Here is a 23,463-nt window from a genome sequence, read left to right as displayed (position 1 = left end):
TGATAATACAACCTTGGTCATAAATATAAACATCTCCACAAATTAACGTAACATTTTATATTTAACGAAAAATCGATTAGAAATAGTTTTATTGAAAAGTAACATTTATTTTTATAAGAATTTCGATATTTTATTATTTCTTCTTTGATTCTTATTACTTCTCTTTCAAAATGAAGGATGCTGTGTACTTACGGACAAGGCTGTATATTATGTAATAAAGAAGTTCTTTTATGAATGAATGTTATATTGCTATTGTTCCTCTTTAGAAAGTGATTTCTATACATTATTGAAATTATTCTTGGCACATCTGACAATAACATTTTCTGTATTTATGTTTTAGATCCTTAGACGTATTAGGAACAAATGCGAACGAAATACAATTATATTCCGAGGATCGAAGAAAATGCTTTTCACCGAGACGAACTAGCGGCGCAAGCTCAGTATCAGGTGCATATATTAATAAAAGTCATAGAGAGATAAAAAATGAGCAAATAATTCAGACAAGTAATAAAAAATATTTTATTAAACATCAAACTTAAAGAAAAAAAAAGATCAAAGTTTTTTTAACAAATAATTAATTAAGAACGTTTCGATTTAACTTAATGTTAGTCTTTTTGAACCAATTAATAAATTGTAATAGAAAATGAATTTATTTGATCGATTCTGAAGAAAACTAAAAGTTGAAACTTTCATCGATTATATATTTATTGAAAAACTATTTTAATGTTTTCTTTCTCTGATTTTAATGAATTTTTATTTTTTGACGCAATTGTTTGTTTGTTTCCGACTTCTTTTTCATTTTTATTATATTGCTTAGTAATTTCAAGCTTGAAAATTAGCTGTGGTTTTTAAATATTTTAATAGTTTGCTTTATACACAGGATATGGATCAGAAGTGAGCGATACTCGCGACGCGAAATCCCATGGATCCTTTGACGTTAATACCAGCGGATATAATTCAAAAAGTCACTGGCGATCTGGTTATAAGAAGTGTGAGTATCTTCAGCGCGTATCCCAATGAAAAATGATGAATAAATTAAAAAAAATATTACCTTGGCCAGGGATCGCGAACTCGGGTCTCTTGCGAGATATCTAATATTTGCTATGATCTAACGATGAGGATGCTCACACAGAATGCAAGAGATCCGGGTTTAATCTCCGGCCGAGGTAATATTTTTTGCAATAAAATTTCTTTATAGGTTTCAAGATGATTTGAAGAAGTATAAAAATGGCCAAAATTGACCCTGAATGGATACTTTAGAACTTATGCAGTTGTCATTTTGAAAGTCCGTACATTTATAGAAAAATGCTTATTTATCCAAGAAAGCTTGGGAAACCTTCCAAAAATAATAAAATAGATCGTTTAAACGTTTCTGCAAAGAAACTCATTTTATTTTTAATAAATGATCATAACGATCATAGATTTCAAAATTAATGATATGTTTACATTTAACACAAGTTGGATTATGACAAATACTATAAGAATACATTATCAGGAAGATCTACAAATATATATTCTATTCAACAAGAGAATGACCTCGGTTTACGCATAGCAGGCAATATAATGATGTACAATATAACGTTATGAAGACCTGCGCAAAACGAATGAGTTTTCGTCTGATCATTCTCTAGTCGAATAGGAGTATATATATGTAGGGGGTTCCATTTCAAATTTCGCGTCGAAATATCTCATAAAATATAAAAGATACGGGAAAATGATTTCAATACAAGTTTTATTATTTTAACACATACGATGCAAAATATTTTTTCATGAAGTACTTTTCGAGTTATAAAGTGTATTATACTATCTTTCTGGTAGTATTCTTATAGTATTTCATAATTCAACTTGTATCAAATGTAAACACATTAATTTTGAAATCTATCATTTAGAAACAAATTTTTTTGCAGAGCGTTTAAATGATCTGTTTTATTATTTTTGAAAGATTTCCCAAGTTTTCCTGGATAAACATTTTTCAATGAATATACGGACTTTCAAAATGACAATTGCATATGTTTTAAAAATGTCAAAATTCAGGGCCAATTTTAACTATTTTTACATTTCCTCTTTTGGGGAGGAAATTATTAATATTGCAAATTGATTGTATTGACAGTAATTGGTGCGCAGTTATTTCTGAGACAAAATTTATTTAAATAATATATATATAGATATATGTATTAATTTAAAATCTAACTGATCGAAAATGGCGTATTTAGGTAATAAAATTAAATTGTGTAATAAAGTGTTTGAGTTATAAAAATTAATGCATAAAAACGATGTAAAAATATATCAAAATACGATTTCGAATTTCTCGTGTTTAGTAGACGAAGAACAACTGCTCGGCCACATCTCCGAGGCTCCAGTCATAAAGCGCAGTCCAACGTCGCAAGCGTCCAGTCCATCTAATTCGTTGCAATCTCCGGCTATGCCGCGAAAAATTAGTATTCGTGTGGATAATAACGAAATTGAAAATGATGGATGTCATCTGACAATACCGAAAGTAATAGCTGTGTCGTCCAGTTCCGAGACACTCACAGGTATGACCACGTATTAATATGTAAATTCGCAAAGCTACAGAATTTGAATTAAATATAAAACATTAATATAAAGTTATTGTTAAATTTAAATGTAGTGCAGATTTTAATTATAATATTTAGAGACAAAAAGAAAGAAGAAATTTCAATATTTTTACATAATTTTAAAAGGGGGGAGGGAGGGAATATTAGGATGAGACTTATTATAAGCACAATTAATTTGGATTTTACGTATATTCCATTTCTTATTTGATAAATTTATAAAATGCTGCTGATATGTGAAAGAAATTTGGAATTTAAGACGTTACAGCAATCAGCGCACCATCTTCACCGAGCAATTTGAGTTCTGTGACACTAGTTGGTTCGACGGAATCTGGATCCGGATCTGGATCTGGATCGGATCCGAGTCCTCAAGAGGGAGGTATTTACTCACGTCGTGTCTCGGAAATTGATACACCTGGCACTGCAGAAGAGGATGCAAAAGGTACAATTAAATTTCATAAAAGTATTAATCCATATGTAAAAAAAAAGTTTGCAGTTAGAAAAAAGAATTCTTCGATTAGGTATTAGCTCATTATAATTTGATTATGTCGCTTCCTGTTCCTTTAAATTATTGTACAGGGTGTATCAATAGTTGTTACAATTTTAAATATTTTCGAATTTATAAGATTCAGAGGAAAATTTGTTTAATAAAAATTGCATGCTGCAAAGGATCTATCATATGAAGATAAAAAATTTCCAGGTGGATTAAAAAATTTCAAGATTAGCTTTGTTTTTTAAAATGGAATTATATGATTTTTTTGCATAATATAATTCCTCTATTCAATATTCTATATATTAACCCTTAACCGGATGCGCCGCGGCACTGAGTGCTGCAAAATTTGTTTTTCTTAAATATCATTAATAATGCAGGTTTTTTTTATTAACGATCTTCAATATTCTTCATTTAACGTTAAATTTTAAAAACGAAATAATTAACAAAGGATTACGAGTCAAGCAGGATTGTCGTGCTATAAATTTACATTACATTAATTTACATTAACGTTTCGACTTGCATCGAGTCATCTTTAGTGCACATACTTCATATTGTACATACTCAATATATGGTAAATCTCAGAAGTTTTAAAAATCTAACATACTTTTTAAGTAAATCATAAGTTTGAACGCCAAAAATTAGTCTAATAAACATAAAAAATGCGGACTACTTGTAATAACACGCATGTGTTTTAGTCTGCGTAATTAAAATTAAGAAATCAATATATTATAAGCGCAAAAATTTAAAAATGAAATAATTAACAAAGGATTACGAACTAAGCAGGATTGTCGTACTATAAATTTATTGCACGACAAATTAAATTAAGTTTGAATATTATATTTTATTATATATATATATATATATATATATATATATATATTTTACTTGCTTTTATTGAACGATTATCCAATTATTTATCTATTATAATTATTATAACTCCTAAATAATAAATTTGTGATGCGGCACTCAGTGCCTCACGTGTTAAATTAACGTTTGGCCAGAAGACGCGTTCGATTAAGGGTAAAAATATTAAAAATAAAAAACTTAATAAGGAATCTCAAAATTCAAAATTATTAGAAAAATAAGGCAAATGAGAGTACGACCCGGTATTTGGTGCGCGAAAATTTGCAAATCAAACGATTAATAAATTAGAACATTAATATATTTAGCTTGCTTAAAAGCCGAATGTTTCGGCCATATTTGGCTATCCTCAGAGCTAAATGTAGTCAATATTTAGCGAATGTGTACAAAGTTGGCGTATATATTGACTATATCGTTTGGAAGCGATGGAGATCCTAAAGTGAATCTGTTTTATCAATTTTTCCAAACAAGTATTTTTCTAACTGCCTTTACAGATTAAAAAATTCTTCTCCATAATTAAAGTTATGATAATGTAACCCAAATATATATATATATATCGGTCGACTTTATGCCAAAAAAGAAAAGAAGTTTGAAAATTACAGTTTTGTTACCAACTTTTACGTCGACTCGATATATGAGTTTTATACTTACAAAACAATCTTGGTTTGGACTAGAGATTACATGAACAATCAGTGTTGAGTACTTTGAATTCGGTTAGATACTTAATACGAAAGATTAGTTAGAAAATTTGTACGTATATGTAAATGCGATATTGTAGTAGTTGATGTAGCAGTATATAAAAATATATCGATGTATCGTATTTTATTGATAAAACAGCGATCTCATTGAAGTTCACTTTAGGATCCCCTTAAGACTGGTAAACATACTCTCTTGCAATTTTTATCTTACTGTTCCGATCTATATACATATAGAGTATATAAAAAAATACCGGGACGGCGAAATATCTCGAAAACTAAGCATTTTAGGAAAAAGTCTTTCAAATAAAAGTTGTAGGATTCTAAAAGATCTATTTACTGGCGCAATGAGTTTGACCTTGGATGACGTTGCCAAGGTCGGATCAAGATCAAATTGATTTTTAAATAGAAATATATCTCTTTTAATTTGTTTATAAAAGTATTAAGATATAGTTATTAAAAAATGAATAGTTTACAAGATATTTAATATTTCATGTCAATATGTGCCAGAATAAAGTATAAAATATCTCGTAAACTATTGGTTTTTTGATGTCTCTAGGCAGAATATAATTAGAGGAGCTTTATATATTATATACAAAAACTATATAATTTCATTTTAAAAAATGAAATTGATCTTGAAATCTCCAAAGCGCCTCCACTTAGAGACAAAAAATTATTATTGTCATGTGATAGCCCTTTTTGTACTGTGCAATTTTGATTAAAACAATTTTTCGTCTAAACTTCATTGATTCGAAGATATTTAAAGTAATAATTATTGAAATACCCTGTATAATACAATTACGAAATAAATTATAGTACAATTTACTTATGACGACATACCACCATCATCACAATCAGCCGAGCCTACCAAGCCCAAATCGCCGAAGATACCCAAGACACCCAAGACACCTACCACTCCTAAGACGCCAAAATCTCCAAAACCGCCTGTCTCTCCGCTGATAAAGGAGAGTAAAGATGAGCAAAGTACATCGACCGATGATGACGAAAGTATAACTTCTCCAAAATCAAACAATCAATCAGCACAGCAGAATCAACAGCAATATTCGGAGCATAGGGCATCGATCGCTTCTGCGCCAGCCGCTACCGGACCAAGGAGCGGTTCGGTTTCCACTATAACTGGCGTATGTATAAATAACAAAATATTAAAATTATTTCTTTAAATTTAATAAAATAAAGTAATCGAAAATAAAATATTCCTTTAATTACTAAATATTTATGAATTTCTAAAGTGATAATTTATATAATAATCGAAATACTATTTGTTTAATCGTGCGTATTTAGAAATGAGAGATGATTTAAAACCCGTCAAAATTTTTAATTAATTTTTTTACTTTTAATTATAAGAAAATGTAACTTTACTTTTAACTCTGAGTAACTTTTTGTCACAAAATAAAATAATTTTTCTCCCCATTACAAATATAAGTAATTATTTTTGAGGTAAGAAACAAAATATGCGCTGTTAATAAGGACCTTATTCATTAATTATATATCTCTTTTAATAACTGTATTTTGTTTATACTTTCTTCAGGAAAAAAAGTTATGATGTACAATATTTTTCCTCAAACCAAGAATTAGGAGACATTCTAGCTTTAAAATATTAAAAAAAAAAGAATTTATGAGTATATATTAAAGCAAAAGTTCATTGTTTATATGGTAACAGAATTAATAAATTCTTTCCCGTATAAAAAAAATTATGGATCTTAATCTTTTTTGATAAATTTGCAGAATTATTGGGTAAACAGACGATCAATGCATGATGAGATCTCACAGCAGAGCAGCTATCACGATGCTCAGGTTTCGAGTAAGGCCGGTGTGGTAATAACCAGCTTTCGACAGAGTCATCGAAGGTTCGTTTTTATAGCTTTATTATATGCATTCTATCGTGTCTCTAAAACTTTCGAAGACATTCGTATCGATGAAAATTATCTCTATTTCGTTCTTGCTGAATGTTGAGTACCGTAAATGGCAGTCTCCGCCTTCTAACGCATGAGAGCTTTTTCTCGATATCATATTTCATTTATCAGAGTTATAATTAAAATTATTCTTAGAGGGAGAAATTGATAAGGAGAGAATTTTAGAGATTATAATGTCGTATAAATATTGCTCGGCGTTTTCTGATAGTTTAGTCCATAAGATAGTAAATAACTTAGAATTAACATATAATTTCCCCCACACTGCAAAAATTTATGTTTTAAAATCAAATTGCAAACATTTGCAACATTGATGTAAAATATTTATGTTTCGATATAATGTAAAATTTCTGGTTATATTTGAGTTGTGTTTACTTATTGAAAAAATTGTAAATATATTGTAAATACGTTAAATTTGTTATGCCTGTATTATGATAAAATATTATGTTTTATAAATAATTTAGAAGTGATTTTAATGCAGTATATGCTTTTCAAACTTGTAAATATCTTAATATTTCTATTTCCTTTATAATCGATAAATAAAATTGCTTATAATAATAATAATGCAAAAAATTATCACCCAATTCAAGATTTTACTCCACTTTTGCTCGATAAATTATATTTTTATCACCATCTTGAAGATCGAATTAAATGAGAGTCCTTAGATCAAGAAGATACTCCCGATGCTGTTTCTACTCAACCGTGTTTCATGTATTGTTTTGTGTCATTCATAGCATTGGACCTGAACCTATCTGGTAAGTGGGCTCATTTTGGAAAGCGTCATTATCCACTTATTTCGTGTAGCATGGCTGCAATCCTCCTGCTTGCAGCATCATTAAAAAATAAAGCCTGAAATGTCTGTCCTTTGCTCTATTCTATTGTTATAGATTTGTGGCTTGTTGGAACAATTAACTATTGATTCTGAAAATTAATCGTAATGTAATCCTAAATGTGTCTCTCTTCCCTTACTTCCCTAACTACGGTTATTCGCTTACACACGATTCAATTCACTCAATCTATCTCTTCATCGTTTAGAAAATGCACCATAGTGAACGAAACAATCACCAAACGAAATAGAAATAGTTTTTAGTCGCTTGTGCCATTTGCGTGCTTATAACGCAGGATATTCCAAAGAATGATTTAAACCGGTATAAATAATTCTTGTGAATCCCGATCTCAATGCTTCTGAGATTTATTTTTATTTATTATGTTAACTTACATGATATAATATATAATTAACCATTATTTTTAAGAATAAAATAAAATAATTGAGATTTTATTTGTTTCTTTAGTGTAACCATAACATTAGATACTTACATTATTTCGTATTTATATTTGAATTCGTTAAAACTATGCCAATTACAATTCTTATTCCAAATATGTACTTTATACAATGACACAGCAATAAAAACAACAAATAAAAATCTACACCGCTGACTTGTCAATATTTCAAAACTTTTTTGCAAAATCGAGGTTCGTTAAACTCTATTTGCTTAAATCATTCATAACGCTTACTACATAATATGTAGTCAAATATTTTTTGAAAAACTAAAAAAACTAGAAAAATGAACAATCACTTGATCTTTTCTCGTGCCGCAATTCCTTCAGCACAGTTATAATGTTAAATGCATTATTTCGTATTTATAACATCGAAACTTGAACTTACCGAAACTATGCCAGTTACAATACAATCCTTATTCCAAGTATATAATTTGTAGCAACACAATAATAAAAAATAGCAAATAAAAAGTATTTACACCGCTGATTTGTCGATATCTTAAAACTTCTTTTGCAAAATCGAAATGCACATTAAATTCTATTCGCTTAAATCACGATGCTTATTATGATATAATACAGTCAATATTATTTAAAAAAATAGAAAAATAGACAATCACTGAATCTTTCCTTGTGCCGCTCCTTCAGCACAGTAGCATGCTTTAAAATATATTGCGAAAAACCTGACCGGCGGGTTAAAGCGATAGAAGCTCTTAATGCAACGTAGAGTGAACGCCTAGACAAGTCCAAATGAAAAAAGATCGTAATTCAACAACTAAGACTCCGATTTTTTTTTTATTTTTATTATGATCGTCAATATTATTAATAAAATTGGTCTCGAATTTAGGAGCAGCACGTCCACGGCGGCGACCGCATTCGCTATCGCAACTTCTGCTTCGAGCAATCCACCAGACAAAGGGCCTGCCACTGACGGTAACAATCGTGGCCGAGATAAGAATAGGCGGAAGGAATCGGTAATGTCGACCGCCGCAACTATGAGGGTGCTAAACGTCCTGAGGCACTGGGTATCCAAGCATGCTCAGGACTTCGAAATGGATCAGAAATTGAAGACCCTGACCATAGAGTTCCTGGAAGATATCAATTACAGCCCTAATCTGTTACCGGCCGAACACAAGGCGGCCACTCAACTTTTGCGATTAATTACCAAGGAAGAAACTGAGAGCAACAAGGTCGACCTGAAAAAATTACTGACTCCGCCAGTAGTAAGTGATGAAATTATCAATTCGTTCAGTAGTAAAAAGTCATTTCATATAAACTTTTGTTTTTTACGTAATTATTGAAACTTGAAAATTTTTTCATCATACTGACTCTATACTGTAACTTGAATGATCAAGTAATCACTTAATAAATGTCTCTATTAGCAATAATAAACAGGCTCTTATACATTTACAGGGTGCGTCATCAAAATTCAGACAAATCGAATAATTTCTTTAAACAAAATATTTTTAATGAAAAATTAAATATTACGAAAAATCCTTTTACATGGCACTTGGGGAATGTAGAGCACAATTATTCGATATATCTCCCATTAGCTTGAATGACGACCTCTATTCTCGGTCTGAAACATTGTCGAACCATGCCGACGAATGCTGCCTCAATAGCGGTCCTTAATGACGTCATATTGGGATCGAGACTTGTTTGTGACCCTTTCAACTACGCTCCATACATAGTAGTTCAAGCGATTTAAATCTGTGTTGTTAGGAGGCCAGAATGGAAGCCGAGGCGAGCAACTCGGCTTGTCCTGGAGACTCTGGCAGCCTCAGAGAGCATATGTCGTATCTTTAATGTGTACGATTTGTATCGAAGGTCCTCCTCGGCAATTCGACGCATTGTTGACTCGCTTACACCAACAATCGATGCTAATTTTCGTAACGATTGCCCTAGATCATCCGAAATCAGCGCTTGAGCCTTTGAAATCAGCCTTTTCAACAACTGCGATGCGTTCAACGGCTCCTCGCGATGCGTTCTTTCTAGTGACTCTTCCTTACTGGCACACTGGAATCTTCGTTGGCTGTTCTAAAGCCGTGTATTTTGCCATAACGTCATGAACGGTTGATCTCGGGTACCAAAGAATCGAATTATTTCCGTTGCTGAGCGCTCAGCGCGAAGGCTTTCGATGATCGCGGCTCTTCGATTATACTTCGCACTTGGTTTCAACATCGCGGCTATTTTGAGAATATGACTGTTTACTAGAAGCATCAGGCTTTCTCGGATGCCAACAACAACTTTTGGCAAATATAGCGGAAAATTTAAATTAAAATTTGTCCGAATTTTAAACGCATACTGTATAAATAAATATAGAGGAATTGGGTGATGCAATGATGCAGTAATTATTTCGTTCAATCAAGGCGCAAGCCCTGGCGAGTTCTTTGACTCGTGTAACTTACCGATAATGATTTGATGAGCCAACGAGCCGCAATCACGAATCGCGAACCGTGGCGAGCAATAGAAAGCCACCTTATTCCTATTCAGTATGTAAAGGTTTACTGAGTCATGATCTATCATATGACGAGCCTGGCTCGGCGCACGTTTATCTTTTATTTCTTTTAACTTTTTATTTAAATGTAAATTAATTTTTATTATTACAAAGTGAATTGACTTAACGAATATATCTTTGTTATACATCTCTGTAAATTGTGAATCTCTTATGTGATATTTATGCTTGAGATTTGGACTTTCTGGTCAACATTCCAAATTCTGGCATCTCCTTAGCCAGGGAGTTCTTACTCCTGAAGCGGACAATAAAATCCATTCTTCTCTGAATCGATTTATCTATATGGTTTAATACTTTTCATCATTATTTTGGAACATTCTGAAGATAGTTTAAATAAAGAACTGAAACGTTAAGTGAACATATACATATATGATTTAAAAATTGGTTTTATTTACAATATCTTACTATATCATCTGCGTCTTTGATTCGTATTAGCCGTGCTGTCTTTAATTTTTTTTAAATTTGCAAGTCCGAATTATTATTAATATATATTTAGTTATAGTATTATATATATATATATATATATATATATATACATACACACACACACACATATATATATATACATATATAGTTATAATATTTTATTACTACAATAATATTGGTAGAATTTCGTTGGACTAATATTCAACAATAAATTATTTTCAGATTCCGAGTAAGGAGAGCATCGAGACGTTGTCTGCACTCGAGATTGCTGAACAGATGACATATCTAGATCACCATATATTTATCTCCATCGCTAGCGAGTAAGTAACACATTGCTAAATCATATCGCCACTATTTGACTATATAAATATTTACTTTACAGAGAATTTCTTGGACAAGCGTGGATGAAGACAGATAAGGCAACTCGCGCGCCTCATATTCTTCTTATGACGAAGAGATTCAACGAAGTGTCGCAATTAGTTGTTTCCGAAATTATTCGTCGCTCCAATATGTCGGCCAGAGTCGCGGCTATCGAGAAATGGGCTGCGGTTGCTGATATCAATAGAGTTTTGCATAATTACAACGGCGTGCTGCAAATTTGCGCTGCGTTCACAAACAGTAGCGTATATAGGCTGAAGAAAACTTGGGATAAGGTTTCCAAAACGGTACGTTACTCAAAAATTCCTGAATGATTTATAAATCCAATTTCATATGTAATTCGTTTAGCTCGGTAATAATTTGTGTAAAATTCTCCAACGTATCTGCACTTATAATAAAATACATTAAATTAACTCGATCTTTTTGCAAATCATAAATTCCTCAAAATTGTGTTGTAATCGAATCGAATAATTTGTAGATACTTAGCACTTGGGAAAAACTACGAAAACCAATTACCTTCTGACGACGAAAAGAACGGTTTTGATGAAGAATCTAAAAAAATTAGACAAATCTGAAGATGATTTTGTTGGATTATCAAAATAATTATGTAGAATGTTTAAGCTGGTCGCTAGAATGTCAAAACTTTTTACAGCATTGTTCATCATGCTTAAGTTCCTTACATAATTATTTTGCTGATTCAACAAAACTATTTTTAGTTCTGTGTATCCACCAAAATTTGTAAATATTGCAAAATCATTCTTTCCGTGTGTACATAATTATTTTTGTTGAATACAGTGTAATAAAACGTTATAATTAATACACGTTCACAGATTCTATACAACTACTATTAATTTCCAGACAAAGCAGACGATAGAAAGACTACAGCATATCGTATCATCCGATGGACGCTTTAGAAATTTGCGGGACGCCTTGCATCGATGTGATCCACCTTGTATCCCTTACTTAGGTCTTTATCTCACCGACCTTTCGTTTATCGAAGAAGGTACTCCAAATGTCACCGAAGGTCTTTTAAATTTCTCGAAAATGCGAATGGTGAGTTTCTTCAATTTTATTTAAAATTTTTTACATTCCTTCTTTTATCAAATCCAATCTATTAGCATAAATATAGAAGATTTGAAGAATGATTTGTTTAAAATCGATATACATTTAATTAATTATTTTATGCTATGTATTTTGCTATACAGTGAAGAATATTTTGTATTTGTGTTAAAGTCGATTCTTGTTACAATTTTTGTGTTGAATTCTTAACATACCCGAGTGTTAATTTAATGTGTAATGTGATTGTATTATTTTGTGTAATTATTAAAATTGATGTTCAACATTTGTTAGTGTTAAAATAACACAATTTGCAAGTATACAAATGAAAGTTTAAATGTTTCAAAACGTTTGTTATGATTATTAAAATAAAGTGTATTAATTTAATATATTATAAATGTTAATTTTACTGAAGAAATATGCTTTTACAGTTTGCTTACCAATTATGTCAGTGTTACATTTTTTTCCATGACATTTATATTATTTTCTAACATATTCATCTTTATATTAAATTAACACAAAAATTTTGGTGAACTGTTTGGGATATGTAAAATAGGTTAAATTTATCAAATTTATCAAATTTTTCAATTGTGTATTAATGAACAAGTTACGAGAAGATATTGTGTGCCTTTTCAGATTTCTCACGTAATCCGCGAGATACGGCATTTCCAGCAAACCCCTTATAAGATCGAATTGGTCACGAAGGTAACCAACTATCTACTCGACACATCACTCCTGCTGAACGAGAAGGATCTGTATCGTATGTCCTTGGAACTCGAGCCCAGAACATCTAGGTTGAGTAGTTCTACTTTAATCGATCTACCCCCTTCGGTCAGCAATGTGTCTACAAAATGAATTTATTTTGTCCTAATATACTGTGAAGCGCGCAACTTAATTCCACCTTCACTTAACAATGAAAAAAAAAAGGAAAATCTAGGTTCGAAAGGATCAACTATTTATTGCGACCGGCCGATCGTTACGACGATCGCGAATGCGACTTGTCGTGTTATCAGCCCCGTCCATTTTATCCTTCGATTATAACGTAACGTCCGTTGACTTCCGTTGTTGTTTCAATTTTACTTATTGCGATACATTTGAGCAAGAGTTATATAAACAAGCTCGACAATGATCTCATCGTCGTGCAAAGAATGGCCTCTGATTCGCGGAAGAAAAACGTAGCGAAACTAATTGGATTTCAACGAAACTTCCGTGTTACCAGAATTGCTATCTTTTAACTTTTTTTCTGCTCCACTGTTATTACAGCTAATTCTATTTCTACTTTAAATTTTAAAATGACAAATGTTCTATTTCTATCGTAATTCAAAGTGAAAAGAACTGACAAAGAAAGTTGCAGATTTTAAGTAAACGCATTTAATAGTAACCTGAGTATAGATTCTAAGAAAATGAAATGCGTGCTTGTACATAAAATCTGGTAAAGATAAAAATACGAAATATTAATTATTAATGAGTACAGAAACACTTTCTTGTAACAACATGATTATGCTTAATTTCTTCATGTTGTGTGTCATTGATAAACTAATTAAAAAATGTCAGTCAAAAATGTGGTCAGTTTGATCTGTTCGATAAATGATATGCATTTCACAGATTATTCGATTTTTTACAAAATAAAGGTCATTGATTTTACGACGAAATGATCTCAGTGAAGGCAACTAAGAGCTGTTGTTGACTTTAGTTTAGCCAAGCTCAATCGAGCCAGTATTATTGTGCGAAGCATATAAAAAAAATAGTTCAAACGAGTACGTTTAAGAGAATCGATAAGAAGCATGAAAGGTGAATGGAAATTATATTCCGACAATCAATAGCATAACGATATCACTGTTTTCTGTTTATTTTAATTATTACTACGAATATCAAAGCAAACTCGCTTGTCAAACAATTAATAACCAATTTGTCAATTTTTAACTAAAAAAATTTCAAAATTACATACAAATATACTATAATATTCCATTTTTATTAAACGACTCGTTTTACTAACGCATGTTGATATTAAATTTTCGATTTTAGTTCTGATGATTAAATATTTACTAAAATAATATTAAAAATTCCAAATATTTAGAAACTATATGTATATAAATTTACTTTATTTGCCAAGCGAGATATAAGTCTTATACAAAATGATATTATACATATCAACTATATTTAACATAATTCCAGATCAATGTCTCTCTCGCCCGCTTCTATATTTTTATTCAACATTTATACATGCCAATAGCAACACATGATCAGATAGTTTGGAACCGGTATTCCGTTGACACACTGCAAAAGGAAAAAAAGGCGAGATTTTAAGTGAAAAATTTATATACATATATTACGTGTGTGTATATATATATATATATACACACCTACATCTATTTTTAGCTTTACTATCTATTTTTAGTTTATTAAGAAACTTTCGGATGCATTTCTGCATCTGCAATCTTAACGTTTCCGCCATGCAAAATGCACACGACCTTTTTAAGCTCAAATATGAAAACTGTGGCACGTAGACCTCGCGTTTCTATTAATCAAATATGTGCGAGAAAGAAGGTCTCTCTCTCACTTTTTCTCTCGAAAAGTGTCGCCTTTCGAAAAGGCGACGAATAAAGCGCCCATAAGAGAGCGCTACTCGTATTTTTAAAATTAAAAAGTGCACCTTAAGGTCGTGCCACGCGGATCAACATTAGAACAACGCCTATAGGCATTCCGATAATCAGGGTTTACTCTCAAATACATTCCAAAAGTATATGCGGTTTCAAATATAACGGTTGTCAAAACGGCAAAACTTTATATTTATATTCTCCTTTCACAAAGTCTGCGCCCTTCGAAGTGAGCCAATGACCAATTAATTAATTGTAAATAGCTGGTTACTTCTATCAAATTATAATTATTGTTAAAAGTCGATTCGACTATAATCTTTGCGTGATCTATACAGATGTGCATTTTACGTCTTCAAGAAGTCATTTATCTTTCAATATTCTATATTATTCACTCGTAAGCATAAAAGCATGAAAAAGAAATGATTTCTTAATTTGTATAATTGATCAATTCTTGAGATGTTTTATGAACTAAATTAAATTAATTAATGCAGCTGATCTTGGAAAAATTTCCCGAGATGTTTACTTATCACATGATGTAGAGGATTAATTGTGTAAATTGCAGAATCCATCGATGTTTATCAAAACACAATTAAACGTACACTACACATTGAGAAAAAATTTATGAAATTTTAATAAATATTTCTATGTATAATCTTAGTGCAATATTTACTTACGGTAAATAAATATTTAGATAAATGAAAAATCGATAGTTAAATCAAATGGTTATTATCTAATCTTGAATATGTATTTAAATTTAGTAAATATTCGTCTAGGATTATTCAAAGAAATATTTATCAAAATTTAATAAATTTAGTAAATTTAGTAAATTTTTTTTCAATGCAGTAATGTTAATTGTTCGTCATGGCCATGAAAATTATTTCAGAATATTGTGTAGGTGGTTTTAATAACTATGAAGCGTCCAGTGAGAAAAAAGTACTTACTATTAAAAGTTCAAAAATACAGTAGAAAGAGAAAGGAAAGAAAATAAAATTAATCTTTTGCGAATAATTTTACAGTAAGGCAGAGCATATCACTGTCGCAATCATTCATTAATTTATTAACATCCTTAAAATTCTTGTTCGCTCAAGCATAACTATAAATTTCAGATACTGCATGTGATAATTTTCAACTGTTTTTATTTGATTGTAAAATTATTTAAAATGCTTTCATTTGTAAAAGTAATCAAATTTTAAAAATTTTAAATATATAAGTAAACTTTAAATATAATAGTAAAAAAACTGTAAAATTCGCATTATTCGTATTATTTCGTATAATCGTATGTTACAAAACATATTTTTTCGAATTTATATGAATTTAATCAAATTCATTCGAAAATATTTTGTTTATATTCTTTGCAAAGAAAAATTCGCTCTTTTAAGATATAGCGGGACATGACTGCGTTTGAAATATTAAAATTTATGCGATTTGTATTCCCACGATTTCATACCGATCGAGTATCGCTGTTTTCCCTGTGATTTTAATACCACTTTTTCCTTTTACAACTTCGTTGTTTCCTCGTCGCGAACGATCTAAACCAAAAGTGGGCAAGGTCCTCTTCCGTTAATGCGGAATGGTTTGTTATATTAAAAGTAATATAAAGAAGAATTTAAATAATAATATCAAATTTTGACAATTTTAAGATTTAAAGTAATAATATGAATCAGTAAAATAAAAAAAATTTATCAAAGAATTCATACACAATAATAAACGCCTAATTCTAGTATACGATATAAATTAATGATATAATTAACTGCGTTTTTGATGTCGTACTTCATAAAAAAAATTCTATGAAAATTTAAACATGGAATGTATATTTTTAATTGAATTTCTGCATAATTTGAAAGATTGTCATAATTTGCGAGACATTCTCGAAAATATTGTTGGCTGTTTCAAGAGATTGCCCACTTCTTATCAAAGTGTTGTGCCAATTTGAAGGAAGATCACGCGACGAATAAGAATCAATTGCATCGACAATCTTTATGAGATCAGATCTAATTAGCAATGGCTAGATTATAATTCAGTCTATGATAATGTTAAAAAAATATTTTCTAATTACATGAATCGATCATCAATTAATGTCGATGCAATCGGTGTAAAATGTCAAAAGTGAAAAGTTTATGTAACTCAGAATCTTAACGTATATCCGTAAATCACGTCGTATAGCAGAGCTGTCTAGGCGTTCACGAATTAACGTTTCTCTCTTGCTCGTCCCCATGTGTTCTTTTACGTGACGTTGAAGTTAGGCAGCTCTGTCATATAACATGGAAGAATATTTTCTAGAGTGTACAAAGTTAGAATTAATATTACGGCTAACGTCTTTACGAATTGTTATCATGTTATAATTTTCAATCATTCTTCAAATATAATCTGTTTGTCGTTATATATAATTTGATATAAGATTAACGTCTTCAAAAGTCAATGACCTCGACATATATCAAGAATCCCCGAGTAACATTCAAAAGATTTTAGCTGTCGCTTGTTGTTTATTTAAAAATTATTCATTAAAAATATAATCACACGAATGTTAAAAATCAACATCCCATATAGCAATATCGCTGCAAAATCTCTGCAATATTGCTGTAACATGCAATGTTGTTGCAATGTTGCAGCAGTGTTACTTATGTGCAACTTTGCTGCAGGAGATTTATTATACAATATTATATATTTTTTTATTAACATGGTAATAGTATTTGTTGAAAGTTAAAAACCTCGTGGAAAGTGTATACTTGGAGGCAGTACGGCCCCCTTCCTCTACAGAGGAATTACTCTAGCACTATCAAAACCTAAAAACATATAGGATGGATTGAACCTCGCTTCTCGTAGAAATGAACCTAGAGATGCGTTTCGTTTCACGCATGATGAGCATGATATATCATTTTATCTTTGTGTTCACCTTGTTGTTCTTATATTAAAAAGAGATAAAACAATATATCGTACATGCTAAAACGGAACATATCCTATGTGGAATTTCGCTTCTCATAAATATATTTATTTCTCAAAGATACAAGATGTCGGAAAATGATGATATATTTAATACATTTTTTTGTTAATAACTTTTTAACAATAATTTAATAAAAGTGAAGGCTGGAACCTTTTGACTGTTCCTCAGAGATATGTTCTTGACACCTATATCAAGGTTGACTTTTGAAGGGATTATTTTTATGTGAATATATATATATATATACATATATATATATATATTTATTTATTTACTTTTTATGATGCTATAAGCTAGGAATCATTTTAGTAATTATTAAATTTTACAATGCTATCGTTCAATTAAGATTAGTAATTGTTATTGTGCAGAGGCACAAAAAAAATGTCTTTCCTAGGTCGGGGTTTCTTCTGTCAAAGTGCCAACGAAATTGCTATTCTGGGCATCTATTTACAATTCCGATCGAAAAAAAACGCGAGCTTTTGACTAGCAAATTTTACAATCGGCTTGTTGCCGTTGCGACAAAATAAATAATGGCAATCTATTCCAATTCGGAATCACTCCTGATTGGAACGATTGCATTTTTTATTAGTTATTCTGTCATTTGTAATCAAAATTATAAGAAAATTTTATCGTAAATAAAATCGAAAGAAATCGAATTCGGCTTCTAAAGTTTTTACGATAAATATTATTTGTTTGTGCATCGTATACACCTTCGGAAAAATTGTATTAAATTTAACACATTTGACGTATTCCAAACGGTTCAAGTTTTTATGTTAATTTTTAACATAAGATGAATATATTTTTAACATAAGATGTTAAAAAGTAATATACATATTATGTAAAAAAAATCATAGAACATATAACTGATATTATTTGTAAGCAAACTGTAAAAACATATTTTTTAAAAGTAAAATTAACATTTATAATGTGTTAAATTTACATATTTTATTCATTTATCTTAGAATTTACATTTCAATATATACATTCTTATGTTAATTCTTTACTTATTCATAAATTGTGTTAAATGGGTGATTCAACTTCCGTCCGGAATTTCAATAATGATGATGAGATTGTACGTGTTAGTGCCAATTTAGGTTTCTTTTTCCAAGTACTTTCCTTTCACACACTGATACTTCTCCCATCGTTTTGGCAATGCCTATAGAAATCTTTTGGGTTGATGTCGCGCGGATGTTGGGCTGATCTCTATTCTGTGAAGATTGTCGACCTTCCCTTAGCCATTTCCCAGTGAGTGTTAATTCGACATCGATTTCATTGTCATTTCTTACTGGGTTATGACTTATATACATCACTTGAAATTTAGAAAATGTGTTGTTACCTAATTAGGTTTGTAAACGCATTAAAATTTTGAATCTTAATCCTCTTTTCAATCAAAATCCTGATAAGACACAGCGCTGCTCGAACCTGTACATATAATTCCTTTTTCTGTTCAGGCGATGGTAAATCTTCAAACACTCTCTTCCCCTCTGGAAATCTAGAGAGAGTATTGGATTCTATGAATGCACATCACCTATGATATTGCATTCATAGCCTACTGACTAAAAAAAAATCTCTGCTCATTTATCCTTGGCTAAAGTAAAAGTAACCAGCGGCACATTTCCTGACCCTCTCCTAGCCTCTGCCTCTTACGAGGCACCCTCACGTTGAGTTTAAGCGCTTTCTAGGTCTCGCTGAAGGCGGATATTCTTTCCCATCAAGGATGCATCAAGAGAGACCCCTAATCTTATACCGAGAGCCGTCGCTCCTGATACTTCATGTAGGCACCCCCACCTAGAGAGTCGGAAATAATCTTCTCTTACCTATGGATTTCTCTTACCTATGGGAACTCAGTATTACATTGTTTCTTGAAGAAATCGAAAATTCCGAACAGAAATTGAATCATTTTTAATACTAAAAAATATTGAATATCAATTTAACACAAAAATGTCCAAATAATACAATCACATTATGTTAAATTAACACTTGGCTATATTAAAAATTTAACATAAAAATTTTAGAATCAATTTCAACGTAAATGTAAAATGTTTTTTATTGTGCGAGATATATCGAGTCCGAACTTCGCTAGCCAAAAACTTGCATTTCCGATCGGAACCGTAACCGGATGCCTTATTTTGGCGATCAAGTTCCAAGTGTACCTTCAAAAGTTCTAAATATCTCGTCTTCAAAAAAAAAAAAAGAGTTGCGATCTCTGTATTATTGATGCACTTTCGCACGTACTGTAACATGTACCTACTCGTGTTTACTCGCGGCACGTCGTGAATAATCTTCACGTAAGCGCTATATATAGACATCGATATGTGTCACATACACTTCCTTGTACATAACTCTAGTTACATGTTGAACATGCATTGCGCTAGGCAGCCATTATCGTTGTTGATAGATCTCACTGTATGAAGGATGATGATTATCGATTGACGCGATTACTATTAATGTCACGCCAAAATGTAGCGTTATATTATCGTATATAAATATAAAGTATTATAAGGTGTACCGTTTTATTATATCCAACTAAGACGGTCAAATGGGGTTTTAAGGCCTCTGCGTTCCCGCAATCAGTATGAAGTCATCTAATATAATCTTGTACTATATTATTGCGTTTACGAAACAATGTGATGTTCTTATCGACAACTGTATTTTTAAGCTATCGATAATAATCGTAGAATAACGGCTTACTGAATATAGCGTGAAAAAATGGTAAAATTGGCGCTCATAATTGCCCAAGAATTTCTACAATCTATTTAATTTTCGTGCAGGTACAAATTCATAAATTTTTATTAATCCTCTGCTGGAGAATTCTTCTGTTGCAAAAAAAGCTCTATAGCCATTTATAATGAAAAAAGGACGATAGTTAAATTCATATTTGATAATAACATCGAGGAAAATGTGGTTCGCATCTGTACATCGCAAAAACAATACATTAAGATATATGAAGAGACAGTTTGACGCTAAAACAACATTAAAATATATGACGATTTGCCGATGTTTAAAAATAGTAATTCTAATCCTCGAACAATCCTGCACGAGAATTTGAAAGACAAATCTCAAATAGTGAAAAATTTTCGAATAAAATTGCTTTCTGAAATTGTTATCAACTCGATTCTCCAATCGCAGATTTTGTATAATACAAATATTGATCCGGATATAGCATTAGTCGAGTTAAACATTAAAATAATGCGCAGAAAGCACTTATCACTATTTTAATCACGATTTAATATATTTCAACTTCTGTGAATATAATTATCGTTGCAAACTATGATATAATTGCTACGAGTGGTTGCGGGTGCTGTAAAGTACCGTCTTAACCAAAGTTACCTCACTTCTTAATGCCAATGTGGCACTATAGAGAGTTGTCTGTTCACTTTTTCAATTAAAATTATCTCGCGGCTACGATGTAGAATTAATCGGTCCGATTCGTCAATTGACGGTATCTACGACATATTTCACAGAATTTTTTAACATAAGATCTATCCTCTCGTAAGATCAAACAAAAAAGTGAAAGAATTACTTATCAGTAAATGTAAGCGTAAGACAGAAGAGAGCAAGACTTGTAAAAATCTTCAATCGTTTCTCTATTATACATAAAATTAATGATGCAGACGTAAAGTAGAGTAATTTATTGACGGAAATCACTTCAAGTTACTATTTCTTTTTAAGAGATATTTGAATATTTAATATTCAACAATTAATTTAAAATCCATTGTAATCAACTCATTTTAAGAAAATATTTTTAAGGAAATTTAAAAAGCCATATATTTATGTATAAATAAATTTTTAATAATTATTTGAATTACGTTCACATACATGTATCCGGGTGGGATTTTTTTTGATCCATTTCCAGTTATACTGGTTAAGTGCATATAAAAAAAGGTTAGAGATTCGCGAAAGGATTTTTAGCATAAGGGAAATACCGTACGCGCGCAAAAGTAAAAAGTTCGAGCATATTTTCCGTTCTATTTTTTGAATAGCATTCGAAGTAGACGTGCGAGGAGCGTATTGTTGAAATAGAGAGAGAGTGCGAGTAGCGCTTTAGATCCCTTTCAAGTTTTCGCGTGCGTATTTTCAGTCGTAACTCCTTGAATGTCTTGATATTCGCGGAATTCTACTTCGCGGACTTTCACACTTTTCTTGTTAGCTCACAATGAGAAGTAGATATTAAACGATAAACACGGATTCTTCTAAAAGAATGCGCGACATGATAAAGAAATATATTGAAAATTTGCGTTTATCTTAAAAAAAAAATTATTAACTTAAAATTTAAAAATCTATAATTTTTGGAGTTTTTAAAAACAGAAGATTTGAAAAGATATTTAAATTTCTATTTTTATCGATAGTTTTTTTGGATTGGATGTCTATAATGTTTCTAATTAAACTTATTTCTTTACTTTTTTGCGCGTGACTTTGTGGATACATCTTTATATCTCCTAATTAATAATTCAAAATCTTTGTACATATAAATATTTGATTTGTTTGTAATTATAGCAATTACCCGTTAATACATGTTCAATATATGAATATTACTATTATCGCGTGTGAGTGGCTATGTAATGATAGCGTACAAGGATGGAGTTGCGTGTCGACGTGTATTTGTAAGTGTGCAATAATGTTCCTTCGACTAAATTAAAGCGGAAAGCTAATCGATCACAAATCATCAGCTGGTTGTGAGTAAATGTTAACTAAATATCAACCATAACTAATGTAGAGACTTAAGTGCGCGGCGGTGACTGTTGAGCAAACTTGACTTTTGTATAGATTACGCTAATAATCATAATTGTTTAAAGTGAAATGATAGATGTTTGTTTAAATATTGTACATAAATCTCTCTATATTTTACGTAGTTAAAGGCAGATTATATATTCAACCTTAGATGGAAAGTAAAAAAATTTATGTGTAAGCGAAAATCATTTTGCTCAACAGCAACGACCGCCACTCTCTCGATACTATTTTGACATGCAATGTAACTAATGTTATCACGACTGTATTATTGCTAATCTTGTTCGGACAGAATCAAAAAGTCATTCTCAGAGGATTGAATCAAAGAGAAGAATAATAGTATCGTATAGATACCACAAAAATTGTAACTTATAATTAGCTACATGTGTATGCGTGAGTCACTCACACATACACATGTGTGTACGCACACAAAAAGTCTCGCTATTGTCTTTGATTCAATCAGGATTTTAATGTTGTACATGTTTATAAGCCATTAAAAGAACTATTATAAATAGTTGATAATTTTGTTGTTCAAAAGAAAAGAAAAGAAACAGAGAAAATGAAAGAAAGAGAAAGGGAAAAAAGTAACAAGGAAGGCTAATCTCTATTCTTGAATATTATACAGTAATCGTTAAAGCTGTCTATTGTCTATCAAATATTTTATATCTTCGATCTGTATACATTAAATAGAAAATATTCTTCTGTATATATTTCTCTTGTATTTTTTATCAATCCATCTCCGTACTTAGTAATACTTCATCAAAAACAATTAACACTAAAATAATTAAGGCAATAAAATAATCAAGGAAGTCAATTTTTATAAAAATATATTTCCTTTATTATAAAAAAAATTATATTAATTTTTCATCAATTAACGTTACAAATATATCAGTTATATTGGATTTTCCTATATTGCCTAATTTATTGTTACGATGACTCATTATTAATCCTATATTATTTACATGATTTTTTAAAATATAACGTAATTATTCGCCTC

At 30.8% G+C, this 23,463-nt stretch overlaps 1 protein-coding gene across 5 annotated transcripts in view; it reads left to right on the top strand.

Annotated features, from left to right (window-relative positions):
• Nucleotides 1-23,176, top strand: part of LOC105147142 (ras-specific guanine nucleotide-releasing factor 2) — a 122,777-nt gene extending 99,601 nt beyond the window's left edge. For 3 of the 5 annotated variants that reach the window (XM_087411528.1, XM_011057955.2, XM_087411526.1), the window contains exons 15-26: nucleotides 341-447; nucleotides 881-991; nucleotides 2,319-2,534; nucleotides 2,833-3,015; nucleotides 5,439-5,764; nucleotides 6,369-6,490; nucleotides 7,288-7,308; nucleotides 8,676-9,051; nucleotides 10,992-11,089; nucleotides 11,152-11,434; nucleotides 12,006-12,200; nucleotides 12,840-23,176. In XM_087411528.1, the coding sequence (XP_087267654.1) occupies nucleotides 341-447; nucleotides 881-991; nucleotides 2,319-2,534; nucleotides 2,833-3,015; nucleotides 5,439-5,764; nucleotides 6,369-6,490; nucleotides 7,288-7,308; nucleotides 8,676-9,051; nucleotides 10,992-11,089; nucleotides 11,152-11,434; nucleotides 12,006-12,200; nucleotides 12,840-13,058 (2,257 nt within the window). In that variant the 3' untranslated portion in view covers nucleotides 13,059-23,176. The remainder of the gene's footprint in view (nucleotides 1-340; nucleotides 448-880; nucleotides 992-2,318; nucleotides 2,535-2,832; nucleotides 3,016-5,438; nucleotides 5,765-6,368; nucleotides 6,491-7,287; nucleotides 7,309-8,675; nucleotides 9,052-10,991; nucleotides 11,090-11,151; nucleotides 11,435-12,005; nucleotides 12,201-12,839) is intronic. The other 2 variants (XM_087411529.1, XM_087411527.1) reach the window with 2 other exon arrangements.
• Nucleotides 23,177-23,463: the final 287 nt, after the last annotated feature.

This window comes from Acromyrmex echinatior, chromosome 11 (assembly GCF_024713525.1).
Source record: "Acromyrmex echinatior isolate Ae372 chromosome 11, ASM2471352v2, whole genome shotgun sequence".
NCBI classification, from domain to species: Eukaryota; Metazoa; Arthropoda; class Insecta; order Hymenoptera; family Formicidae; genus Acromyrmex; species Acromyrmex echinatior.
This window is presented reverse-complemented; position numbering and strand designations above follow the sequence as displayed.